Raw genomic sequence first — 26,991 nt, 5'->3', positions numbered from 1 at the left:
TCTGTTAACAGATGCTCCGCCCACCTCTGATCCTGGTTCTGTTAACAGATGCTCTGCCCACCTCAGATCCTGGTTCTGTTAACAAATGCTCCGCCCACCTCTGATCCTGGTTCTGTTAACAGATGCTCCACCCACCTCTGACCCTGGTTCTGTTAACAGATGCTCCGCCCACCTCTGACCCTGGTTCTGTTAAGAGATGTTCTCCACCTCTGATCCTGGTTCTGTTAACAGACGCTCCTCCCACCTCTGATCCCGGTTCTGTTAACAGACGCTCCTCCCACCTCTGATCCCGGTTCTGTTAACAGATGCTCCGCCCACCTCAGATCCTGGTTCTGTTAACAAATGCTCCGCCCACCTCTGATCCTGGTTCTGTTAACAAATGCTCCGCCCACCTCTGATCCTGGTTCTGTTAACAGATGCTCCACCCACCTCTGACCCTGGTTCTGTTAACAGATGCTCCTCCCACCTCTGACCCTGGTTCTGTTAAGAGATGTTCTCCACCTCTGATCCTGGTTCTGTTAACAGACGCTCCTCCCACCTCTGATCCTGGTTCTGTTAACAGATGCTCTGCCCACCTCAGATCCTGGTTCTGTTAAAAGATGCTCCTCCCACCTCTGATCCTGGTTCTGTCAGAGGTTTCTTCCTGTTAAAGGGAGTTTTTCTTCCCTCTGTTGGAGGTTTTTCTCCCTTAAAGAGGAGTTTTTCCCTCCTGGCTTATGTGGAAATTGATGAATTGTTGAATTGTTGGTTTCTCTGTATAATATTGTAAAGTTCTGCTGTAAGAACTTTAATGTGTTAAGTGCCATGAAATAACCTGTGTTGTGATTTGGCTCTTTTGAATTGAATTGAATATAAACATAAACATAGATGTTTGTTTCTGCTGTTGGCAGTGATGAAATCTAAAGGACATTGTCTGCCTGTCTGTCTCCCTGTATCCCATTGATCTCCACTGGATCTTCTCTGATTGGTGATGTCATATTTCAGAGAGATCTGATTGGTCAGTAGGCGGTACGTTTTACGTTGATATCCGATATCTCCAACATAACCTGCTCCGGACCAGGTTAGGTCTTCAGCATCAGTTACCATGGTGATGTAACCAGGTTGATAGAGCGCCAGCTGGGTGACTGACACCCTTTAGTCCCAACATACCTCACTACCCCACTGATCTCTCTAACCCTAACCCCCAGGAGGCCTCCAGAACCGCTGCCAGTGGACTGTGGTTCCGGCAGAGACATGAAGCAGCCAATCCGAACATCCGTCGTAAATACCACCTGTGGGTGCATTCAAGGACCCGGGGGCGACCCGGATGACAGCACGGAGCGCACAAATAACCGCAGTCAGCTTTAAAGGTCGCTCAGTAATCAATAAACTGGAAGAAGTGGCACAAACCCACACATGGGACAAGAATATATGAACCATCCAGGCAGCGGATGCTCGCTTCACGGCGCTGCTCTTCACCGAAAAGGATGCTCAGTAATCCTTCTGTCATTGAGTCTGCAGTCGGCCTGAGACGTCGCTTTGTTTGGGCGTTCATGTTTGTCGTGCGTCTGCGTTCTGTTTTTTCCGACGGCACCTGAAGGGGTCCTGAGCTATCTAACCTCAGCTAATCGCCTCCAACGGAAACCAGCTGAGGAGACAAGATGGCGGAGTGAGTGGGCAGCGCTTTGTACGGACGGTTGCGACCTTAAAGTTGGCCGAAAACGCTCTGAAAGGACCGAAAAGGCAACAGAACCATCAGAGGTGTAAAGAATCCGCGCTTGCTCCTCAGCACGGAGGAGGTCCGGACATTTTCCGCGGCGGTCCTCGCGATAGCGTTAGCTCGATGCTAACGTTAGCCTCCGGTCGGCCTGTCTACCAGTAGCTGATCCTCGGAGGCAGCTGAAGGCCCTGAGCTCGGCGGGTTGAGCCGCGGATGTTCTCACTGCGACACCCGCACGGCATCCCGTGTTTCTCGGAGGACTTTGTAGTTAAACTAAGCAGCCTATGATTAAAGAGACCAGTCGGAAATCTGGTTGTTCGTTCGTTGTCGTTAAAATATTTGGAGCTCGACCCGAATCCCCCCGAGCGGACCCGGGACCGGACAGCCTGCTACACGCAAGTTCCTGAAGCGAGTCGGCTGGAAATCTGGTGGATATTATGGCGAGCAGCAGCGGCTCCAAAGCCGAGTTCATAGTCGGTGGAAAGTACAAGCTCGTCCGGAAAATCGGCTCGGGATCTTTCGGCGACATTTATCTGGCCATCAACATCACAAACGGGGAGGTAATGTCGTGTTTGTGTTGTCAGTAAGATGCCCGCAGCTTTCTACCGGCTCCGGGACACGGCGGGGAGAGGTGGCGGGGAGAGGTGGCGGGGAGAGGTGGCCGGTGTGTGCCGGCTGCCTGCGTCGTGTCCCGGAGCTGTGAGCATACCGACATACACGCCTGTGTTTTTGTGTGGTTTTCAGGAGGTAGCTGTAAAACTGGAGTCACAGAAAGCCAGACATCCACAGTTGTTATACGAAAGCAAGCTGTACAAAATCCTACAGGGAGGCGTCGGGATCCCGCACATCAGGTAAGGCCTCATCTCTCCCCGTTACCGCTCCTAAAGGACCGACCTGTGTCCCTGTCTCTCTGCGGGAGGACGGTTAGCCCTGCGGTGGCTCGAGGCCCGCTAATCGGCCCGACACCGCGCTCCTCTACGGACACGTTATTTTCCTACTGCGCGTTAAATCCCGTCGTGTTTTCACGGTACGTGTTAAGTTGGTGCTGATCGGCCGTGTTCGGACCCCAGCTGTGTGCTTGTGTCCGGAACCACAGCTGTTCGGCCGAGGTTCTCCTCAGCCTCTGCTGGAAATGGCCGCTCCTCTTTTGTTGTGCTAGCTCCCAACATGTCCTCCTCTGATGTTAGAAAATGGCGGCGGAGCCAGCAGCGAAAACAACAGTCGGAGCTCGGCGACACCGGCGTGATTTCACCGTCAATACACCGGGTCGTCACCGTCAATACACCGGGTCGTCACCGTCAATACACCGGGTCGTCACTGCGTCCCTCCGGGCCTGCCATGGGACACACCGGGTTTAGTTCTAGCAGGTGTTGGGCGGACTGTGGCCCAGAACCTCCTCTGTTCTCACTATCAGGAATGGGCCGAGTTTTAGTTATCAGCTGGTGGGGAGTTTAGGTGTATTGATGTGGACCTGTGTTCACTATTATTTATTTATTTATTTATATACACACACAAATAGCACACAGGAGTCAGTGATAAGTGCTCAACAGCAACATCCAGTTCACCTGACAACACACTAGTAGTGGATAATAACTGTTCATGTTTCAGTGGAAAAGATTCACCCTCCAATTCATTAAATGTACAAACATCTATCAGAACATCAGGGATTTATGGTGTAGTACTCTCTGTAGTACCTGCTGCACGGGTCCTTTGGGTGGTCGTCTCAGTGAAGTATATAAATACATCAGTGGTGAACTGGGCTCAATGCGACGACAAGGAGTACGGCCTGTTTTATGTTAAACCGCCGTGGTACCCACGGTTACAGTCAGTACCGCTGGTGTGATGAAGAACGTGGGTCGGGCTGGGTGGTTGTCGGATATGTGCAGCACATGTCTGATAATCGGCGCTGACGGCTGCGGATCAGCTGCCGTTAACTAATCTGAACCAGCTCCTCACGGTTTTTAACGTCCAAACTGGTGTTGACCATTTCTTCAAATCCATGATGCGTTCAGGTTTATGGGGCAGCAGAGTGAGTGGTTGGATGGAGATATTTCCTGCTTCTCCTCATCACTGTTTCACATTAAGGTTCATGTTGCATTCACAGGGCAGGTTTCTTCTGCAAATTAATCTATTCACTCTATCTCATCAATACAGCTACAAGTCCAACAATAAATGGTTTGTCAGTGTGGCCTGGTTGATGCCTAACAGGCTCCAGAGTCCAGAGGGATTGTGGAAATAGTCTGAATCCCGCTGGTAGAAAAGTTGTTCTCGTCTTCACCTGCTGCAGAAAGCTGCTCTGGCTTTCACCATTCACATGTTGTTTTTAGTAACGGACTCATGCCACCCTTCAAGTTAACCAAGTGAGAGTAGTTTCCAGATGAGCTTTGGGGTGTGGGGATGCGTATTTGTGCTCTGACAGGCTTGGAATAGATTTTCTGTTGTTGTTAAATATTGGCCCTGTTCAAACTCTGCATTACCATCGTCATCAGCTGGGACTCCGGACCCCCTTCAGCAGTATGAACGTGTGCTGAGACACACTGAACGACCACCTGCTCACAAATGAGCTCCAATAAAACAGCTGACTGTACAGGAAGTGGAGAGACTTCCTGTCTATGAATCAGCTGTTTCCCGTCTACCTGATGCTGGTTTCCCCAAAGACTCCTCTGGGTTCAGGTTTTTCATATTTGATACAAGTCGGACCCACAGTTGTGGAAAAGGCCCCGCCACCTCGCACAGTTCACTGATCCGGCGCAGCGCAGAGCCCGACCCGCTGGAATAATTCAGCAATTTAAACCGATGTGGTCAGGTCAGGTCTGGCGGTTCAGGTTATGAATCTTGAACTGCTGTGTATTCTGAGCACGCATGAAAAAGAGGCAAACCTTCTGAGGGTCCTGTTTCTCTCACTGTTTCCATGTCGTTGTATAATGTGAAGCTATTTAATCACAGCAGACTGTCTTAATTGAATATCAGAGGTCTGAAGGCTGTTGGACAGACCATCATCATTTATGTAAAACATTTACTTTATAAATAACTGCTGACAACAGTGTAAAAAAAAATGGCAGGATTGATTGTGTTCTCTAAGAGCACTTCAGTTTCTGTATGAAAGCATTATTTGGTACAAAAGCTGACCGTAATAAGTTAAAAATGTGAAATGTGTCCTAAATTGAAACGCAGCTCCAGCAGAGATGTCTAATGGTGTTTCTTTACTGGAGGGGACGTGACATCAGATCACACCTGGTCACTTGAGACACATGTTGAAGCTAGACCTGGACCAGTGGGATTCTGCTGCAAAGAGTACCTGACTGCAGGGTCCATTTCACTTAAATGGGCTAATTTACAAAGCAGCATTGGGCTGGTGCTGCTTTGTCTTGCATGTTCTATATCTGTCAAACAAGCGTGGCCTCATACAGTGTGCAGTGCAGCTGGCACATGGCTGATGGAGACAGTGAGGCCTGGTGACACATCGTCCTGGTAACCTGTCGTTGATCTGTCCGGGACCTTCTAACGTGGGAGTGAACCCACCTGGAGTAGTTAAATCAATGTGCTTGTTCCTATAAGCTCGGCTAGCAGCTAACACTTAGCCTAAGAGCTATCTGGTGAGCTGTTCCTTTGTTTAAAAGGAGGTCAAAGGTTGCCGATTTTCCTCGCATTGAACGGCTCCGGTAACGGTTTAACTTTCCGTTAACGGCTAACTGTTTACTACAACTGTCCAGAATCTGTAACATCAGCACTTTCAGAATAAAAGTATTGGTGGTTCTGCTTTGATTCATCTCATCATAACTATCCTTATATTTAACTTTATTATAAGTGTTTTGTTTTAATAGTACTGTACTGTTACAGTAGTTATTTGAACTTTGATTACCGTGAGCAGTTCATGGCCTGCTGCCGTGTTCATCAGCAGGAGTATGTGACGATTTGGAAACCGTCTCTAGAAGTGTTTGAACCGTCCTGAGTCTACAGGGAAAGACGTTTTCAGAACGCAGCACCTACATGTTGGGATGGAGAATTTGGAGTATGTAATTATAGAATTTGTGACAATCAGGACTCTGCTCCTCACTGCTCCTCTCTGCTCCCTGTAACTCATGTCCACTGAGGTTTTGACTAACCAGGTTACTAACGGTAACCTCTGCTAACAGGGCGTGTGGAAGTCAGATGGTGGTTGTGTTTGAGGTGGATTCCTGATGGTAAACTTTCTCCTCAGCTGAGAGTAGTGCATTTGTAGTCTCTAGTAGGTCTGTAGAGGGTCTGTAGTTAGTCTGTAGAGGGTCTGTAGTCTGTAGAGGGTCTGTAATCTGTAGTAAGTCTGTAGTCTGTAGTTAGTCTGTAGAGGGTCTGTAGTGAGTCTGTAATCTGTAGTGAGTCTAGTCTGTAGAGGGTCTGTAGTGAGTCTGTCGTCTGTAGAGGGTCTGCAGTCTGTAGTGAGTCTAGTCTGTAGGTAGTCTGTAGTGAGTCTGTCGTCTGTAGAGGGTCTGTTGTCTGTAGAGGGTCTGCAGTCTGTAGTGAGTCTAGTCTGTAGGTAGTCTGTAGTGAGTCTGTCGTCTGTAGAGGGTCTGTAGAGGGTCTGCAGTCTGTAGTGAGTCTGTAGAGGGTCTGTAGTGAGTCTGTCGTCTGTAGTGAGTCTGTTGTCTGTAGAGGGTCTGCAGTCTGTAGTGAGTGTTTCCAGGATGCTTCAGTGACTCCGCTGCTTCATGTTGCAAGAGTCCTGTTCCAACCTGTCTAACCTGTTGCCCCCCTCCTCCTGCTCCTCCTCCCTTCCTCCTCCTACCTACCTGCCTCACCTTTATCCAGTCACCAGTCACAGTTTCCGTGTTCTCCTCATTCCTGCTGTTGTTTCATGCTGACTCAGACCTCGTGGTGCACGTTAAGGAGCAACGCCTAAAGGGACACGTGTGACGACGTGTACACACACACACCTACACACACCCCACACGCACACCTGCACATACCCACGCCACACCTACACACACCACACACACACACACACACACACACACACACCACACTGCACACACCTACACACACCACACACACTGCACATACCTACACACACACACCACACGCACACACCGCACATACCTACACACACACACACCACACACACACACACCTGCATGTACCTACACACACCCTCACACACAGACACCACACCTACACACCACACACACACCACACCTACACACACACCTACACACCACACCTACACACCACACCTACACACACACACACACACTCACACCACACACACACACACACACACACATACACACACACACCTGCACATACCTACGCACACAAACCACATGCACACCCCGCCACACACACACACACCACACAGTCTGATAGGAGGTGTGTGTGTTCACATCTCACTGGAAAGACAAAGGAAGTGAGGCAGCATATCTGAAATGATCACAAGCTGTTGGAGCTTGTTTTTACTTTGAGTTATTAATTGGTCTCTACATGAAATCACCATCTTGCGATCTCAATATTTAACACAAATTCAAGCAAACAGCGATATTTGCGAGAGCTTGCAATTTTTTTTAAATTCCTACGATTTTTCTGCAAAAAGTGTCATCATCTGAATCTTCTGAAAGTTTTAACAGCATAAAGTAAATCTTTAAAAAAAAAAAAAACCTCTTTATTAACACTAAAGCCTCATGTCCAGTCACTACGGTTCTCCTCGGGGATTAATAAAGTGAAATAAAAAAAAAATTATTAAAACAAACTCTGTTCACTGGAGAAACAGGAAGTGACGGGGTTTGTGGGAAATGTGTTCTTCACATTAAAATGATGATTAAATGTTTGTGATCAAAGGAAGTGATTCCATGTTACTGGATGTTAAATGAGTTTTGTCCACACGTCCAGTTGTCAGAGACGTCTCTTTGTTTGTTTCATCCAGCAGGTCTATGTGTTGAATGAACATGAATTAAACAGCATCTAAAGCTCTTATACGCAGCTTTTAGGACCTTTTTAGAAGCTTTTAATGGAGGACTGATTAATCAGTAACAATCACCAGAACAAAGGACTTACTTGAACATGAACCCTCTGGAGGCTTTGACTCTTTTAAAAACAGTAGGACGAGTTACCACCAGGTAACATGAAGTTTTCTAAGGCTGTTAGATTACAGGTGCTCCACTGATGTCACGTCATCATAAAAATAAGACGACCAAGAATCAAAACGCAATCTGAAACAAAATATAAGTAATTTTGTTCCTCACTTTATCCATTTCCAACAACCGTGATTCACATTTCTGAATAAAGACTCAAAGTCAAAATAAATATATAAAATCTTTACTTAAAACAGAACCATTCACATTTTTACGTCCAATGTCCAACAGCTTTGTACAACGTTGTCACTGAGGTGAAGATCCAAACCTCCGTTCATAACGCTGATTCAGAACACCACAACACGGCACATATATCTTTTATTACAGATGCCCATATTATTGCACACACAGCTTGCATGTATGGTTACATACGTTGGGTTTTTGCTGATGTCACTTTTACCAAGCAGATCTATCATTAATGTTCTTTTTAAATGTGTATTGTTGAGTCCATCCCAGTCGAACAGCGATCACCATGGTGATCTGCAGGTGCTCAGACATCCTCGCGGAGCCCAGGAAACCGCTCACATCTTCACACGTCCTCCCCTGAGGGTTTCAGACACCCGGTAGTCATGGTAACAGAGGACGCACTAGCACTCTGTAGTCATGGTTACAAGGCGCCTTGTTCTGAGAAGTAAATGAGTGTCTGTGACAACAGTTAAATGTCTCAAAAGTTCCTCCACCCAGACGACGGAGCCGTCCCCAGCGTGACCACATCATGACTGGAGCTTCCGGTTCCCTCCTTCAGCTCCACCCAGTCATTCACAGCAGCTTCCTGTCATAGACATCTTACTTCAATGTTGTTGGACTCCAAGACCTGTTGGAGTTGCATCTTTTTAACTTTTCAGTTATTCATGACTCGTGGTCTGCTGAGTTGTAAAAAAATGTTGCCGTGTGTGTTAGTGCTACTAATGTGACATTATGTCTTCCATATACAGTGCGTGTTGTTCCTTGACGGGTATCTTCAGGGAGGAGGTTAAAGCATGGTTACTGAATGAACTATGGTCAGATGGTGGTTCAGGGAAGGACAGGCTGAGATCACACACTCACCCACTCATGTTCCCGTTGTGCCCTCAGGTGGTATGGCCAAGAGAAGGACTACAACGTCCTAGTCATGGACCTGCTGGGACCCAGTCTGGAGGACCTGTTCAACTTCTGCTCCCGCCGCTTCACCATGAAGACGGTCCTCATGCTGGCCGACCAGGTAGCAACGTGTGTGGGGGGGGGGTATAGTGTAGTGTGGTAGTGTGTGTGTAGTGTGGTAGTGTGTGTAGTATAGTAGTGTGTGTGTAATGGGTCAGGCTGACAGCAACTGACACTCAGCAAGGGTTAATGAGTTCATAATCCCAGCATACAGCTCTGAGCTTCAGAGGGAGGTAAAGAGGAAGAGTTTAAAGATCAAACATCAAGTAAATCTTTTCAGACAAAACTCTTTTTATTAATAAAAATAACTCCTCATTTACAGTCAGAAAGTCTCTTTCTGTTGTCATCACCAAATAAAACACCAGAGGAACCGGAACAAGAGGAGAAACAGGAAGTGACGGGGTTTGTGGGAAATGTGTTCTTCACATTAAAATGATGATTAAATGTTTGTGATCAGAGGAAGTGATTCCATATTACTGGATGTTAAATGAGTTTTGTCCACACGTCCAGTTGTCAGAGACGTCTCTTTGTTGGTTTCATCCAGCAGGTCTATGTGTTTAATGAACATGAATTAAACAGCATCTAAAGCTCTTATTTTGACAGCTGATGTAGTCCTTGTTTCTATATTCCAGTCACAGACGGTCTGTTCTGGAAACATACGCAGCTTTTAGGACCTTTTAGGAGCTTTTATCTCCACGGTTCTCCAAGTTAAATCAATACATAAAGATTAGAACTCAAATATTTCTGTGATGTGCAGCAGGGTTATTATCAGAGGAAGTGATTATAGATTTATTACTTTATCAGGTAGTGATTTAAAAAAACTTTCTGAACTTGCAACTTTTTCTAATTCCTGCAAAAACCTCACTTAAAACTCCACAAATTACAACGACATTTTAGAGAAAATCCACCACAAAATCAAACATTTAAGATCTCAGTAATCACAAAAACACTCTGAAATGAAGGACTGGTAACTGTAGTGATGATGAATAACTAATATATTTCACTGTTTCTTCTTCTTCAGATGATCAGCAGAATTGAGTACGTACACACAAAGAACTTCATTCACAGAGACATCAAACCCGACAACTTCCTCATGGGCATCGGCCGTCACTGTAACAAGGTAAGACCCGTCCAGGTGCTATGTGTACCAAGTGTCACGCTGTCTTCAGTCATGTTATACAGGAGAGTTGTGTAGGAGCCGACGGCTCTGCAGTTACAGGTGATAGTTACTACCGGCGAATGAAATGTGTCCGGAGACAGGACGCCGGTGGACCTGCTGTCAGGACGCCGGTGGACATCTAGGAGCTGAATTGCAGCGGAGCGAGGCTGTTCTGTCAGGTGACCACGAGAAAGGCCGAACACGCTTCTTCTATTCTAAACTGAAACGTCATTGGCAGTGTCTCTCCTGCGTAAAACTAAGTTCTTTTAAAGTTTCCAGATTTTTCCGTGCTAATAAAAACAGCAGAAAGATGTAGAGCAGATGAAGCTGCTGCGTTTGAGACAAACCGTGATGGTTCTGACATCGATGGAGATGTCCCACCGACAACCCGCTGAACACATTCAGACCTGCAGACATTTCTCACTTATAACGCAAATTGATGTTTATCAAATATCATGAGAGCCATGATGGAGAATACAGCCCAGTGGGCTTTAAGCCTCTGTGTCTCTTTAACAGGCTTGTTGCCTCAATAGGAAACCTGCTGAGTCCAATGAGTTAGAGTTCTGTTCTGAACCAACAGGTGCTGTCAGGCCTCCATCCAGCACACATGGTGGATGTCATCAGGTACATGTTAGGATCAGGATGAAACGGCCCTTTTGGCCCTGCGTCAGAGTTAATGAAGATGTCCGGTGGGTCGCTGGTCTGCTGTTAGATGATCTGAGGATGAAGAGGAGCAGCAGCCAGTAGTCCAGAGTACTGAGTTAGACAGCAGGGAAACACCAGGACTCCCTCTCACCTGCAAACAGATGCATGTACGGCACATGTTCTTCATCAGAACTGACAGAGAGCAGCATGACCCACTGCTGGTGAGCTAGCTTGGTGATGAACACCTGACTTTGGAATGAAAGGTTTGTCTCCTGCGGAGTGATCTGAGGGGATGAAAAGTTCTGTGGTCGTAGTCTGGAGCCCCTGCAGAGAGGTGTTGTTGGCTAAGTTGAAGTGTGGGACTTTACCAGCTTCAACAGCAACCTGTCGTCATCCTCACAGCAGTTGTGTAGTCACAGCGCAGCTTCCACAGGTGCTTCCTGCATCTTGACCTGTCATGTGACATCATTTCACCAGCTGAGAATGGACATGTAGCCTGGCTCCTCCTACTATTACTCACACTGCACTTCTCTACAGTTGTAGTCTGGAAACCAGGCGGGCCAATCAGATCTGTGGGCGTGGCTAGGTGTGATGATGTGTATGGTGGTAAAAGCTGCTCCAATAGTTTAAAAAGTGACGAGCGGTTGATCTTCATCTGGTGACAGCGGGACAGGCTGATGTTCCCGCAGAGACTCGTGCAGTTAGAGGGGGAGCAACGTGCAGGTAAACAGGAGACGTCTTCAGCTCCCTGCTCAGACAGGTGGGAGGTAGAACAGAGGGAAACCAGGTTCTGTAAGGTTTATCTACTGGTCCAGCCTCCGTATGGAAACACGACTACTACTACTACTACTACTACTACCCACTGAGCTGATGTAGGTCCAGATATTTGGTGGTGAAGGCATCTTCTGATCGTGGATTGTGTGGTAGAGGGTTATGCAGCACTGCCTCAGCCTGTCCTCCATCTGTGTTTGTTAGACATTGCTCATTAATAGACCGCTAACATGGACCGATTCAGAGACGGGGCAATTACTGGAACTGGACGAGGGCGTGGCTTCAAGTCCCTTCACAGAGCACAACTATGGAAATATTTTTGTACACTGAAGTTAATAGTCCACCTTAAGAACTCCCAGTTTTCTGTGTGCACGCACTGTAAGCAGAAGTCCTCGTCCCGGGTCAGAACCCCTTGTGAGGCCTATAGTGAGGGTTCCCCGGTGTTCTGCAGCCCGCCTGATGACCCAGCTCTCTACGATAATAACCGGGCTCTAGTTGTTGCTGTCCAGTGAACACATCTATCCGGCCCTCTTCAGGGGGGCTGGTGAAACACTTAGTCAGCAGATCTTTTAAACAGTGTTTGTGTTCCCGGGGGAGGATGGACACCCCCCTCCCACCTTCCTCCCCAAGGGTTCTGAGCGCTGCCCGTCTGCTCCGGCTCTGATTGTCAACGTCGGCCACTTTCCAGAGACACTTTTGGCTTCTTGTTGTACAGGGTTGATCTTTCCACGGTGGTCCTGACAGAAGAGACTCACAGTCACGGGGTTTCTTCTGGACCGATGGCCACAAGGATCACACCTGTACCACAAGTATCTAAAGGGGATTTATCTACCTGTGGAGGTGTTGAGTGTCCAGAAGCTGGGGCCTAACCTGGCTGTACAAACCATGTGGGTGCAAAGTGTTGTACTCATGTTAACTGTGACTGAAGGTGGATAGAGGCTGTGTAATTTTGACCCCTGCCCCTCTACTGTCTGCCCTAGTGTTTAGACTCGTCAGTGGGGAAGAGGAAAAGAAGCTTGGCTGTTAGCTCTTCTCAGGACCCATCTTTCTCAGGATTAAACCAGGTGTGACCTTTACCACAACACCAGCTGCCTCACAACAGCAGTTGTCGCTTTGCAATCATATCTAACCACACTGGTTTAATGTCAGTCAGACCACCCGCACCCATCTCGCACCTGCATAAAAGTATGTACTCCATCACCCAGTGTGCACCTTGTTACAGTCGGGGGCGGGGGGTTGGGGGGCAGACTGTCCATGAGGAGTAGGTGTCATCCCCATTGGTTGTAACAAGGGGTCACGGCTCCTCACCTACACAAACAGCCACTTCCTGTCTGTGAGATGATTGGCTGGAGGGTAGTAAGAGCATCCAATGATTGTAGTTCATATGAAGTCAAGCGTCATGTCGAACAGAGACAGTGTGACACCTGAGCCGGAGTTCAATGAGCAGCCACACATTCAGAGAACATAAAACACACGCTACACATGAGCTGAATATGTGTTTCTGTCTGAGTATGAATTCATCTGGAGAAGGAGTTGGTTCAGGGCTGTAAAGAGCAGCCTCCCCTGCAGTGTAGTGGGCGGAGCATCCAATCCAGCCGACCAACCGAGTGGGAGGAATCGTGTGCAGATTAAAGTACTTCTACCCAGGTCTTAATGTAAAATGTAGCATCCCAGCCAAGCTGCTGCGAGCTCCGCCTCCTGCCTCACCTGTAGTTTGGGCTCTGATTGATTGGTCTGTTTTCATAACCCAGTGGCGTCCCCGGACCCACCCGGACCGGCAGCACCTCACGGTGGAGGCCCAGTAAGAGGCGGTTTAGACCTGAACATAAAGCTGAGAGTGGTTAGAGGCCTGCCCCCTTCTCTGTGTCCATCTCTGATCAGCTGATGTGCAGTCACATGTTCACCAGGTAGGACACGCCCACATCAGGACTGACGGCTTCAACCAGACCTCAGTGACCACAGTTCTGTCCAGGAACGATGGTCTCGACTGTCTGCTGCTGCTTCTGCTGTGTGTGTGTGTGTGTGTGTGTGTGTGTGTGTGTGTGTGTGTGTGTGTGAGTGAGAGAGAGTGTGTGATCAAAGTAGCTGCAGGTGTGACTGGTGAGAGACAGACGGCAAACAGTTCTGTAAGCGGTGTTCTGGTCTGTTCTAGGTGTGTTGTGTTGTCATGGTAACCTCGGTGTGAGTAGGGTTAAAAATCACCTGTGCTTGTCTTTCCTTCGTTGTTAGACAGCTTGTAAATTCTCACATCGGTATTTATATTCAACTTAATGCCAAGAAAAGCTGTCAAAATCCGAACGAGAAAACGGACACTAAATGTACATTTTGCACAAAGATGTGCTTTTTAAAAGCAGCATATGTATTTATTGTTTAAAATATTGCTAGACGGAGAAACGTGGGGAAATGTGTTTCTGATAAAAACGTGTGCACTTAACACCAATTTCAAATTGGAGGAAAGAACATGTCGTGTGCATTAGAAACGTATTTATTGAATCACAACAACTCGATGGTGGGCTTTTTAATCAGGAGGTCAGGATAGTGCTCAGCTGAGAGCTGCGTGACATTCATCTTAAGATGAGGTGGAAGCAGCTGGGCAGCGCCGGTCCTCCAGAAGCAGGTGGTAGATGGTCAGACAGGCTGACTGGAGGCGGAGCTTCCACAGAGATGCTGCAGCTCACTGCATGAAGAGGCTGTGAATGTTCCACTGCTCGACCTGGTACCTGGTACCTGGCACTGGTCACATGATGGCCTGCACAAACCAGCCAAGCGGACTTCATTCATTCATTCAGAGGTTAATGGAAACCTGCAGACCTTCCTCTGTTTGGTGATCAACCAAACCATCCTGGGCAGTTGAACACACACACACACACACACACACACACACACACACACACACACACACACACACACACACACTCTCTCTCTCTCTCTCTGTCTGTCTGTCTGTCTGTCTGTGTCTCTTTCTCTCTCTCTCTCTCTCTCTCTCTCTCTCTCTCTGTCTGTCTGTCTGTGTCTCTTTCTCTCTCTCTCTCTCTCTCTCTGTCTGTCTGTCTGTCTGTCTGTGTCTCTTTCTCTCTCTCTCTCTCTCTCTCTCTCTGTCTGTCTGTCTGTCTGTCTGTGTCTCTTTCTCTCTCTCTCTCTCTGTCTCTCTTTCAGGGATTAATGGGGGTGTAGGAGCTGGTCCTCCTGTCCTCCACAAACCCGCCTGACTCATCTCTAACCTCCAACACATGAACCTGCTGGGTTCAGATCAGCTGTTGGCACTCAGACGCGTTGCATTCAGGTGTCTCTATGGTCTGTTGGATCACTGAGAGGGACAACAGCAGCAGCAACCCCCCCTCCCCCCCCCCCTCCCCATGCGTCATGTCTGCATGTGTCCAAGGGCTGCGTCTGCTGGAAGATGGCGTGTCGGTCCCTTCCAGGTCCACCGAAGCTTTGAGACGTGACGTAGTGTTAGAAACATCTCGATACTGTCAGGAGGATCTCCTGCAGGATTATTATGGTCTGTTGAGCTTTACTGCAGGACTCAGCTCATCTGCCCTGCTCAGAGATGACTAGGTGTTTCAGCCTTTTTGGATGATGCTGTGTTCTTCTCACTCTGATAACCTCCCTGTGTTCTTTCTCTCTGCCAGTTGTTCCTTATCGACTTTGGTTTGGCGAAGAAGTACCGAGACAACCGAACACGACAGCACATCCCCTACAGAGAAGACAAGAACCTGACTGGCACCGCACGCTACGCGTCCATCAACGCACACTTGGGCATTGAACAGAGGTGATGCTTCATCACAAATCCCAAAGAAAACCTTCCCTTCTAAGAGGACAGGTTGTAGAGATCAAGCCTGTAGTTGGGGCTCTGTACCAGCCTGCGTAGGTTAAGTACCCATCAGAGGAGGTCCTGGACAGGAGGTCGTCGTCCTCTGGAGTCAGATGGAGTCCGAGCTGAGTGTCAGATCATCCTGATCGCACCAGAGACGCTGCACACAGCTCTCTACTCTTTCATGACCATGACTGTACAATTAACCACCTGTATTCATATACTGCATCAGTGTACCGATGCCCTGCCTCTGTCCTTAACTGTTCCCCATTGTTGTCTGCAGTCGCCGTGACGACATGGAGTCGCTGGGCTATGTGCTGATGTACTTCAACAGAACCAGTCTGCCATGGCAGGGATTAAAGGTACCAGCACAATAGTGTACCACACTCCTGGTGGCTGGACTACACGTGTGGACACAGACACTGCAGCATCACTCATGTTGGACAGCTGATATGCGAACGTTGTCATGACGATTCAGTGGTGTGTTTGTGTGTTGCTCAGGCTGCCACCAAGAAGCAGAAGTACGAGAAGATCTCAGAAAAGAAGATGTCCACCCCTGTTGAGGTCCTCTGTAAGGTAAAAACATGTCTCACGCATGCACACACACACACACACACACACACACACACACTGTAGTCCAGCTGCTCTACAACACGCACACACAAACACAACTCAGCCGTGTGCATGCATGTTTCCAGGGTTTCCCAGCAGAGTTTGCCATGTACCTCAACTACTGCCGTGGCTTGCGCTTCGAGGAGGCTCCTGACTACATGTACCTGCGCCAACTGTTCCGCATCCTCTTCAGGTAAACACACACAGAAGAACATTCATGGTGCAGGGCAGCATCCCAGCACATTGTCCCATTTCTCATGAACGGGACATCTCAGGAAGGCTTTGAGGGAATTTCTGTTAATATGGCACAAACGTCTTGGAGGTCAAAGGTCACTGCAAGCCCACAAAACCCATTTGTGGCTAACATGACAAACATCTGCACACACACTGTGTTCCTGATTGAAGCGTGGTCAGCTGTATTGATCAGGCATGTGAACGCAGTCTGTTCCTGTCTGATCCAGAACCACAAGGCTGTAGTCCCATCAGGTTTATTATGTGTCTCATCACACACAACCTGACAGCTGGATGGAAACACACCTGCAGGGCGCTGACCACAAACTGGATATAAAAGAGTTCGTAGCTTCAGGTCTGTAAAATAGTTCCGATCCAGAAGTGTCTTCAGCTGCAATACCAGCGAGTGCCACTAGAGGTCGGCTCCAAAAAGCCTCCGGCTCCATAGACTCCCATTCAACTTCTCTCATCAAATCCAAAGTGAATAAAATGTGTCCATCAGTTATCTCGGTGTTGTTAGCTAAAGTCACTCCTTCTTATTAGTTTTCTGGAGGTCCATCTGAAAATAATCCCTCATTCATTAGAAAAGAAGATTCAAGAAGACCTGTTTTTGGGGGCGTGTCTGTTTGATTGACAGGCCTGTGGTGCAGTCAGGTTACAGCTATCGGTGGGCGGGACGTAGTATCTTCAGGTTTCCAATCAGATCGGTCTGATCCACCGCTGGCTCCTCCCCCAGCTCGTCCAAATATGGTCACTTCCTGCTCTGAACTAGCAAAGATGGTGACGGACAGAATCTGAACTGGAGGATTCATAATGTTCACAAACCAACGATGACATCACTGATGGATGATGACGACATCACTGATGGATGATGACATCACTGTCTCTGGTGTTCTGTACAAGTGGTATAAAGTTAAGAATGAACTGTGGGACGGTTTGCTAACGCAGTCAGTCGCATGCTGCAGGACGTCCCTGTCTTGTCTCCAAACAGTCCTTATCTGCTGACAAATTATTTGTGAAGTATGAATACATGAAGGGTCTTTAGATGCAGGCTGACCTGTGTTTCTGTCTTGAGTCTGCCCTGCTCTCCTGCTGCGGCCTTCTGTTTTCCAGCTGCTGTGTCCATGAGCACCATCCCATAATGTGTTTCTGTGTTCTAGGACTCTGAACCACCAGTATGACTACACATTTGACTGGACCATGCTGAAACAGAAAGCAGCCCAGCAGGGGGCCTCCTCTGGGGGCCAGGCCCAGCAGGCACAAACCCCCACAGGCAAGCAAACTGACAAACCCAAGCCTAACATGAAAGGTTAGTAGCAAACAGCCAAGTGACGTTTTTTTTACAGACACCAATTGCTCATATATTCATTCAGTACTGTATTTAGGACTATCAGATATTGTTTTACTCCCTAACCCATACCACAGTGCCCCTTTAAAACAAACAAAGAACAACACCAAATTGGAAATGAAAAGCAGAAGCGCTTGTTATTCCTGCGGGAATGATGAAGCCTAACAGCATTATAAGTTTGAGGAGGCACCCTAAAAGAAATCCACAGATAAACACAGTTGATACAATTGGTCTGTCTTGCAGAAGCAAAGACGTCCTTGGGGAATTTGACTACTAACTTTGCTGCCATGCTCTTCTGTTCCTCTGTTGGGGCTGTGATACTGATTACACACCTCTGACTCCTCTGCAGTCCTTCCTCATTAACATTCCCTCTCCAAACTTGATCATGTTGAAAAGATGTGGTTGTTTTCCCTCCTCGCTGATCACTGGGTCTCCTGTTATATGAAACAAGCAGCTGTCACTCAGGATGGGCTGACAGGATGTGATGCAACTTCATGAAGGCAGGAAATCAAGGATGGTACAGAACTGTCTCATCGGAGATCAGTAACATGAACTCATGAACTTGTTTTTAACGAGCCGGTCCTCTGATCACACATCATTCTGGAAAACTCAGCGGCTGCAGCCCCCTCCTGGTTTCTATGTCTGCATTAGGTGCACGTCCTCATCCATGGACCTCAGAGTATGTACTCTTCATTGTATCCCCAGTATACACTGTGTTCTCAGTATGAAGGGGTGAGACCTCTTGCTTTCAACACCCCCTCCCTGAAGTGAGAAACCTTTCAATGCCGATGAGTTCAAATGATGTCCTGTGATGGGACTCGTCACATACTGACAGAGGTGGGACACTGTTAAACTAAAACTCAGTGATCATTTGTAAATCATATAAACTCATATTTCATTGAAAATGGACAAAAACAACACATCAAATGTTGAAACTGAGATATTTTATTGTTTTATAAAGATATCTTCTCATTGTGAATCTGATGTCAGCAACACGTCTCTATAAAGTTGTTCCAGGATCATGTTCACCACTGAGCTGCATCAACTCTTCTTTTAACAACACCCTGGAAACCTTTAGGAACTGAGGAGAACAGTTTCTGGAGTTGTGAAAGTGAAATGTGGTCCCATTCTTGCCTGATAGAGGATTTCAGCTGCTCAACAGTTCAGGGTCTCCTTTGTTGTATTGTTCATGTCCTGATGCTCCAGATGTTTTCAATGATTGACAGGTCTGGACTGCAGGAGGCCAGTTTATCAGCGGACTCTTCTACTAGAGAACCATGCTGTTGGAATACGTGCAGAATGTGGTTGGACGTTGTTCTGCTGAAATAAACAAGACCTTCCCTGAAAGAGACGTTGTCTGGATGGCAGCATATGTTGCTCCAAAATCTGAATATATCATTCAGCATTAATGCTTCCTTCCAGATGTTCAAGCTACCCATGCCATGTGCACTAATGCATCCTGTACCATCACAGATGCTGGCTTTAGAACTGAGCTGATAACAAGCTGGATGGTCCCTCTCCTCTTTGACCTGGAGGATGCAGCGTCCATGATTTCCAAACAGAATCTCAGATTGTGATCCATCAGACCTCAGGACAGTTGTCCACTTCACCTCAGTCCATCTTCAATGATCTCGGTCCAGAGAAGGCGGCGGTGTTTCTGGATCATGTTTCTATCTGGTTTCTTCTTTGGAGAGTTTTAACCTGCATTTGTGGACGCAGCGATGAACTGTGTTCACAGACGATGGTTTTCACAAGTGTTCCTGAGCCCATGCAGTGATTTCCACTCCAGAATAGTGTGTTTTTAATGCAGTGCTGCCTGAGGGCCCGAAGATCACCATCCAATATTGGTTTCCAGCCTTGTCCCTTGTGTTCAGAGATTTCTCCAGATTCTCTGAATCTTTTAATGATATTATGAACTGTAGACGATGAAATCCACTAATTCTTTGTAGTTTTACGTTGAGGAACATTATTCTTAGATTGTTGAACTATTTTCCCCCACAGTCTTTCACAACTTTTCCATCTTTTGTTGATCCTGTCACAGCTTTTTAGAGACGTGTTGCTGCCATCAAATTCAAAGTGAGCAGATACTTTTATAAAACATTTGATACGTTGTCTTTGGTCCATTTTCTATTAAATATGGATTTATGTGATTTACAAATCATCACATTGTTTTATTTACATTTTACCCAGCGGTTGAACTGTTGTGGGTGCGGTTGTGTGTTCCTACTGTCCTGTGTACTGGGAGTCGATCGGTCCACAAACTGTTTAACGACACTTTTCACCCTCAACAGTGTCCGTCATGGCTACGTAGCAGAGGGAGGAATCACCAACATGTTTTCAAACTGCAGCTGTACGTCATATTATTTTAGGGCCATATCCCCACCCCCACTCCCCACGCTCTTCACTCCATAAAACTGTTTACACAACACGAGGATACTAAGAACTGGTGCTCTGTTCTGCAGTTCTTTCAAGATCTTCGATGTTATCTTGGATTTCTCCATGATGATGATTCGGTCAGTCCACCATGTGAACGCGGTGAAAAGGTGCAGAACCTGTCTCCTGCGTTCACGCTTACTGTCACTCAGTCAGCTGCTACTCTGAGCTCTGGGAACATCATGCTGAGTCAGCGTGTGTTAAATAAACAGCTGAATCACGTTAGACATTTAGATCTGCTTCTATCATTTATGACTGAAAGTTGCTCATGCAATAGTTAATTCCACACGAGTCATCATACTGTCTCATGTTTAATTTCCAGTCTGCCTTCAGTGCTCCTCCTCACCACCAGGTGTCTCTACCTGCCTACAGGTGTGCAGGTTGTAAATTCTGACCTGTGTGGGGAGCAGCGTGCTCTGAGTGCACACAGCTAGAGGCCGCTGGTCTTTAACTTCCTGGTTGTCATGGCGATGTAGCACCAGCCACATGGGGGATGTATGAGGTACAGCAAATGTGCAGAGGCATGTAATGACTGAAACAATGTGGGTAGATCAGGTCATCATGGAGTCAGACAAAGAAGCATCTCTAAGCCCCGCCCCTTCATAAATACACAGTTTTAACCATTTTGTCTAGCCAAGCAGGTTTTAGAGGTTTTAAAGGTCCTCCTCCACCTTACAAAGGGAGCTCTCTTGACTCTTCTGAAGCCTTCCCACGAACTCGTGGCTGTGGCGTCTTTTAATGGTTTTTAACTCCACCCAGCGATCATGTTTCTACAGTAGCCCCAGAAGGATAAACCAAACTCTACAGGCATGTTCAGACCACCACCACCACTAGAGGCCACCAAACCCTGCACCCTGCCCTTTACCAGCCGGTCACACATCACTAACACGAGGGGAGAAACAAGAGTTATTGAGAACGATGGAGGTGCTGGCATCACACCGACAGTGGAAGCACCAGGTAACGAGTGGAGACCACACACCTGCACGGCCCCATTAACCACAGCACCCCCGCTGAGACGGAGGTCAACACACCCATGTCAGCTTCAGATGCCAGTCATCTCATTACCCGAGAAAAATCCAAAGAAGCCCCTCCCACATAATGTGGTGGTCTGTTGGAGCCCTGAGTCTCTTACTGCACCCACAGACTCCACAGGAAATGGACTGTCACCATGACAACCGCACACATAGTCCACTGATGCACTCAGCGAGCCGCACGGAAGACACTGTCCATGTTGACAGGTCAAAGGTCACGTGTAGACTTCCTGCTGATTTATTCCCTCCTCTACGCTCCACGTATGTACAGGACTTCATACGTGTGGATCAGTACATGGAAGGTGTATGTACCTGTACAGCTGGATTGTAAACAGTCTGCAGAGGAGGCTCCTCTGTTCATGTGTGGGACACCTTACAGTCCAGGCTCCGCCCACCGGGGACAGACATGACAAACGGGGAGAGAACACACCTGACCTGCTCTTCATCCTCAATGCTCCTCTTCTTTAACAGGCTGTTATCAGACACAGCAGCAGGGCTGTCTGTCTCTCTGTCCTTCTGTCTCCCTGTCTGTCTCTCTGTCCTTCTGTCTGTCTCTGTCCGTCTCAGTGGACTCTAATGCTGCGTGTGTCTGTCTCTGTGTGTCTGCAGGTTTCTGAGCTGTGTCCCTCCAGAGTGTCCCAGCGTTGGTGACCAGGACCAACAGGTGTCTCTTCCTGGACAAACAGAAAGTCTGTGTCTGTCCTTCCTTCCTAACTATGTATGTAATGGAAATATATAGACGTACACACGCCTTTGTCAGTTGTGTTCTCTATATATTCTTCTGTGTATATATAATAAAACTCCACTCCAAACAAACATCACTTTTTTAGGACGTGGAGGCTGTAGCCCCCCCTTCCCCTCCTCTCCCCTCCCCGTCTCTGTCCTACTGTGTTGACTTTTTGTCCGGTTTCTATGGAAACTGAAGTTGAGGTAGTCAGCTGACCTTCTGTTTTTCTCCCAGTGAACATCTCAAAGCCCCCCCTCATGATTTCACCCCCCCCTCCCCCACCTTAAGACATGTAACCTGAAACTCCTCCTTTTTCTTTCTTCAATAATTGAATGATGCAACCCTGGATGTTATTTACTAAAATCAACCTGTTGGGTTTTCTCTTGTTTTCTTTTGGTTTCTATGGTGATTAGGAGTTTGCCTGTTGACAGTATAAGCAGCTGATGGCAGCAGTGGATGGTAGAATGATACTCTGGCTCTCTCCCTCTCTAGAGCTCTGAATTATTAAATCTGTTGTAAAACCTATGGTCTTCTCCAAAAATGACAATAAAAACATGACAGAAGTCCGACGTCATGTCTCACTTCCTGTTCTTCTGTCCCTGACTGCCGTCCTCCTGAGACCACTTCAATGTTACGGTCACCTCACACAGCCCCACCCTCCCTGGTATTTGAAGACAAACGAAGCTGTCAGGTAAATCACATGATGTTTATTGATTGTTATACTGATTGTGTTTCAACGTGAACCTGAAGAAGACGATGTCATGCTGGTCCTCTTGCCTGGAGGTCCTGGAGGAGGATACCTGCTGGACACATGGACAACAGTCTCCGTCTCATTGGACAGGGGTCTCCGAATATAAATAATTATTTTTGTGTATGTTTTTATCTCCAAGTATTTAATGTTGTAATTGAATGAAAACTGGAAAAATAAAAAGAGAAGAACAGTGAAGACACCCTCCCCTTAAAAAGATCCTAATGGTCCGACCTGGTTCGGATTCATCTCTGCAGGTTGAAGGTGGAGGTTGCAGGTGGAGCGGGTTGAAGGTGAAGGAGGTTGAAGGTGGAGGTTATAGGTGGAGGAGGTTGAAGATGGAGGTTACAGGTGGAGCAGGTTGAAGGTGGAGGTTACAGGTGGAGCAGGTTGAAGGTGGAGCAGGTTGAAGGTGGAGGTTATAGGTGGAGGAGGTTGAAGATGGAGGTTACAGGTGGAGCAGGTTGAAGGTGGAGGTTACAGGTGGAGCAGGTTGAAGGTGGAGGAGGTTGAAGGTGGAGGTTACAGGTGGAGCAGGTTGAAGATGGAGGTTACAGGTGGAGCAGGTTGAAGGTGGAGGAGGTTGAAGGTGGAGGTTACAGGTGGAGGAGGTTGAAGATGGAGGTTACAGGTGGAGCAGGTTGAAGGTGGAGGTTACAGGTGGAGCAGGTTGAAGGTGGAGGAGGTTGAAGGTGGAGGTTACAGGTGGAGCAGGTTGAAGGTGGAGGAGGTTGAAGATGGAGGTTACAGGTGGAGCAGGTTGAAGGTGGAGGTTACAGGTGGAGCAGGTTGAAGGTGGAGGAGGTTGAAGGTGGAGGTTACAGGTGGAGCAGGTTGAAGATGGATGTTATAGGTGGAGGAGGTTGAAGATGGAGGTTACAGGTGGAGCAGGTTGAAGGTGGAGGAGGTTGAAGGTGGAGGTTACAGGTGGAGGAGGTTGAAGATGGAGGTTACAGGTGGAGCAGGTTGAAGGTGGAGGTTACAGGTGGAGCAGGTTGAAGGTGGAGGAGGTTGAAGGTGGAGGTTACAGGTGGAGCAGGTTGAAGGTGGAGCAGGTTGAAGGTGGAGGTTATAGGTGGAGGAGGTTGAAGATGGAGGTTACAGGTGGAGCAGGTTGAAGGTGGAGGTTACAGGTGGAGCAGGTTGAAGGTGGAGGAGGTTGAAGGTGGAGGTTACAGGTGGAGCAGGTTACAGGTGGAGCAGGTTGAAGGTGGAGCAGGTTGAAGGTGGAGGTTATAGGTGGAGGAGGTTGAAGATGGAGGTTACAGGTGGAGCAGGTTGAAGGTGGAGGTTACAGGTGGAGCAGGTTGAAGGTGGAGGAGGTTGAAGGTGGAGGTTACAGGTGGAGCAGGTTGAAGGTGGAGCAGGTTGAAGGTGGAGGTTATAGGTGGAGGAGGTTGAAGATGGAGGTTACAGGTGGAGCAGGTTGAAGGTGGAGGTTACAGGTGGAGCAGGTTGAAGGTGGAGGAGGTTGAAGGTGGAGGTTACAGGTGGAGCAGGTTGAAGATGGATGTTATAGGTGGAGGAGGTTGAAGATGGAGGTTACAGGTGGAGCAGGTTGAAGGTGGAGGAGGTTGAAGGTGGAGGTTACAGGTGGAGGAGGTTGAAGATGGAGGTTACAGGTGGAGCAGGTTGAAGGTGGAGGTTACAGGTGGAGCAGGTTGAAGGTGGAGGAGGTTGAAGGTGGAGGTTACAGGTGGAGCAGGTTGAAGGTGGAGCAGGTTGAAGGTGGAGGTTATAGGTGGAGGAGGTTGAAGATGGAGGTTACAGGTGGAGCAGGTTGAAGGTGGAGGAGGTTGAAGGTGGAGGTTACAGGTGGAGCAGGTTACAGGTGGAGCAGGTTGAAGGTGGAGCAGGTTGAAGGTGGAGGTTACAGGTGGAGCAGGTTGAAGGTGGAGGAGGTTGAAGGTGGAGGTTACAGGTGGAGCAGGTTGAAGATGGAGGTTACAGGTGGAGCAGGTTGAAGGTGGAGGAGGTTGAAGGTGGAGGTTACAGGTGGAGGAGGTTGAAGATGGAGGTTACAGGTGGAGCAGGTTGAAGGTGGAGGTTACAGGTGGAGCAGGTTGAAGGTGGAGGAGGTTGAAGGTGGAGGTTACAGGTGGAGCAGGTTGAAGGTGGAGCAGGTTGAAGGTGGAGGTTACAGGTGGAGGAGGTTGAAGATGGAGGTTACAGGTGGAGCAGGTTGAAGGTGGAGGTTACAGGTGGAGCAGGTTGAAGGTGGAGCAGGTTGAAGGTGGAGGTTATAGGTGGAGGAGGTTGAAGATGGAGGTTACAGGTGGAGCAGGTTGAAGGTGGAGGTTACAGGTGGAGCAGGTTGAAGGTGGAGGAGGTTGAAGGTGGAGGTTACAGGTGGAGCAGGTTACAGGTGGAGCAGGTTGAAGGTGGAGCAGGTTGAAGGTGGAGGTTATAGGTGGAGGAGGTTGAAGATGGAGGTTACAGGTGGAGCAGGTTGAAGGTGGAGGTTACAGGTGGAGCAGGTTGAAGGTGGAGGAGGTTGAAGGTGGAGGTTACAGGTGGAGCAGGTTGAAGATGGATGTTATAGGTGGAGGAGGTTGAAGATGGAGGTTACAGGTGGAGCAGGTTGAAGGTGGAGCAGGTTGAAGGTGGAGGTTATAGGTGGAGGAGGTTGAAGATGGAGGTTACAGGTGGAGCAGGTTGAAGATGGATGTTATAGGTGGAGGAGGTTGAAGATGGAGGTTACAGGTGGAGCAGGTTGAAGGTGGAGCAGGTTGAAGGTGGAGGTTATAGGTGGAGGAGGTTGAAGATGGAGGTTACAGGTGGAGCAGGTTGAAGGTGGAGGTTACAGGTGGAGCAGGTTGAAGGTGGAGGAGGTTGAAGGTGGAGGTTACAGGTGGAGCAGGTTGAAGATGGATGTTATAGGTGGAGGAGGTTGAAGATGGAGGTTACAGGTGGAGCAGGTTGGAGGTGGAGCAGGTTGAAGGTGGAGGTTATAGGTGGAGGAGGTTGAAGATGGAGGTTACAGGTGGAGCAGGTTGAAGGTGGAGGTTACAGGTGGAGCAGGTTGAAGGTGGAGGAGGTTGAAGGTGGAGGTTACAGGTGGAGGAGGTTGAAGATGGAGGTTACAGGTGGAGCAGGTTGAAGGTGGAGGTTACAGGTGGAGCAGGTTGAAGGTGGAGGAGGTTGAAGGTGGAGGTTACAGGTGGAGCAGGTTGAAGATGGATGTTATAGGTGGAGGAGGTTGAAGATGGAGGTTACAGGTGGTGGAGGTTACAGGTGGAGCAGGTTGAAGATGGATGTTATAGGTGGAGGAGGTTGAAGATGGAGGTTGCGGGTTGAAGGTGGAGGTTACAGGTGGAAGAGGTACATGTTGAGGGGACTGACAACAGAAAGAAGGAAAGAAACGGGGAAACTACTGACGGATGACTTTCAGAATAAAGGTGAGCTCCTCAGACTGCAGACTTCCTGTCTGAAGGGTCTCAGCTGTTCTGTTTTCTATTGATCAGATTTTAATATATCTGAAGGTGTAGTTACCGGGTTGCAACACGGGGGAGTTTCTACGTAGATAAACATTGTTGAGGTGAAGTAGACTTCCGGTTCCCAGATGGAGACTACAGGGTGATCCGAATGTCCCCTCAGACTGAGTCAGTCTCCGGTCCGTCCTTCAGCGTCCAGGTCAGTCCTCCGGGGTCCAGGACCATCCCGCTTCAGAACATCTGTCCATGAGGACATCTGGAGTCCTTTAAGAACTCTTTCTGGAAGTCTGCATTAGTTGTTTGTATTTGAAGTCAAACGTCTGCAGTGGATATAATTTCATTAATGACTTTAAAAAATTCTGTTAATTTGTTAAAATGTATGAACATTAAACACATATAAATGTATGTTTACATATATAAAAAGATAGGCTGTATTCAAGACGCACCGTTTCCTGTTGGTAAGCCCCACCTTCTCTAAGGTGCCATGTCCCGTTCATGTATCGGTACACGCTGCACCCTGCAGGCGTGTCGCTCCTTTCCTGTCTGCTCACGGTATTTACCACATTAAAGTGGTGGACTGAACCGTAAGACAATGGAGTTAACGTTAGCCTAGCCACAAAGAAGGGGGAGCCTGAACCATAGACAGTGAAATTTATATGGAAGATAGTGATCACTGGAAATTCAGCCATCAGGGGGCGCTATAACAAATGATAAAGATCAACGAGTTTTATTTAACAACTCCAACGGTCTAGGAGTCATTCCAGATGTTGTACTTGTGTTCCAGACGTTCTGCTTGTGTTCCAGATGTTCTGCTTGTGTTCCAGATGTTCTGCTTGTGTTCCAGATGTTCTGCTTGTGTTCCAGATGTTGTTTTTTTGTTCCAGATCTTCTACCTGTGTTCCAGATGTTCTACTTGTGTTCCAGATGTAGTACTAGTGTTTCAGATGTTCTACTTGTGTTCCAGATGTAGTACTAGTGTTTCAGATGTAGTACTAGTGTTTCAGATGTTCTACTTGTGTTCCAGATGTAGTACTAGTGTTTCAGATGTAGTACTAGTGTTTCAGATGTTCTACTTGTGTTCCAGATGTAGTACTA

At 47.8% G+C, this 26,991-nt stretch overlaps 1 protein-coding gene across 4 annotated transcripts; it reads left to right on the top strand.

Annotated features, from left to right (window-relative positions):
- Positions 1-1,485: 1,485 nt before the first annotated feature.
- Positions 1,486-22,283, top strand: csnk1a1 (casein kinase 1, alpha 1). Of its 4 annotated transcripts, none has more exons than XM_069177740.1 (11): positions 1,488-2,259; positions 2,444-2,550; positions 8,878-9,004; positions 9,965-10,063; positions 12,499-12,582; positions 15,151-15,290; positions 15,616-15,694; positions 15,834-15,908; positions 16,031-16,137; positions 17,336-17,448; positions 21,597-22,283. In XM_069177740.1, the coding sequence occupies exons 1-11, from the start codon at positions 2,137-2,139 to the stop codon at positions 21,602-21,604; spliced, it is 1,062 nt and encodes a 353-aa protein (XP_069033841.1). In that variant the 5' UTR covers positions 1,488-2,136; the 3' UTR covers positions 21,605-22,283. The 4 variants fall into 4 exon arrangements, with proteins under 4 accessions (XP_069033833.1, XP_069033841.1, XP_069033824.1 ...); XM_069177723.1 differs by having other exon boundaries at positions 17,336-17,484; XM_069177732.1 differs by lacking the exon at positions 21,597-22,283 and having other exon boundaries at positions 1,486-2,259; positions 17,336-17,489.
- Positions 22,284-26,991: the final 4,708 nt, after the last annotated feature.

This window comes from Embiotoca jacksoni, unplaced genomic scaffold, assembly GCF_022577435.1.
Source record: "Embiotoca jacksoni isolate LCO1_2020_lvr unplaced genomic scaffold, fEmbJac1.0.p SCAF_108, whole genome shotgun sequence".
In the NCBI taxonomy this organism is placed as follows: Eukaryota; Metazoa; Chordata; class Actinopteri; family Embiotocidae; genus Embiotoca; species Embiotoca jacksoni.
The sequence above is the reverse complement of the archived record's forward strand: the minus strand, read 5'-3'. Positions and strand labels throughout refer to the sequence as shown.

Excerpts from the sequence above, each read along its gene's own strand:
- csnk1a1 (XM_069177723.1), top strand. The coding sequence starts at position 2,137 with ATGGCGAGCAGCAGCGGCTCCAAAGCCGAGTTCATAGTCGGTGGAAAG. Across the intron at positions 2,551-8,877 it reads GTCGGGATCCCGCACATCAG|GTGGTATGGCCAAGAGAAGG; the intron begins GTAAGGCCTCAT and ends TTGTGCCCTCAG. Across the intron at positions 15,695-15,833 it reads TGCCATGGCAGGGATTAAAG|GCTGCCACCAAGAAGCAGAA; the intron begins GTACCAGCACAA and ends TGTGTTGCTCAG.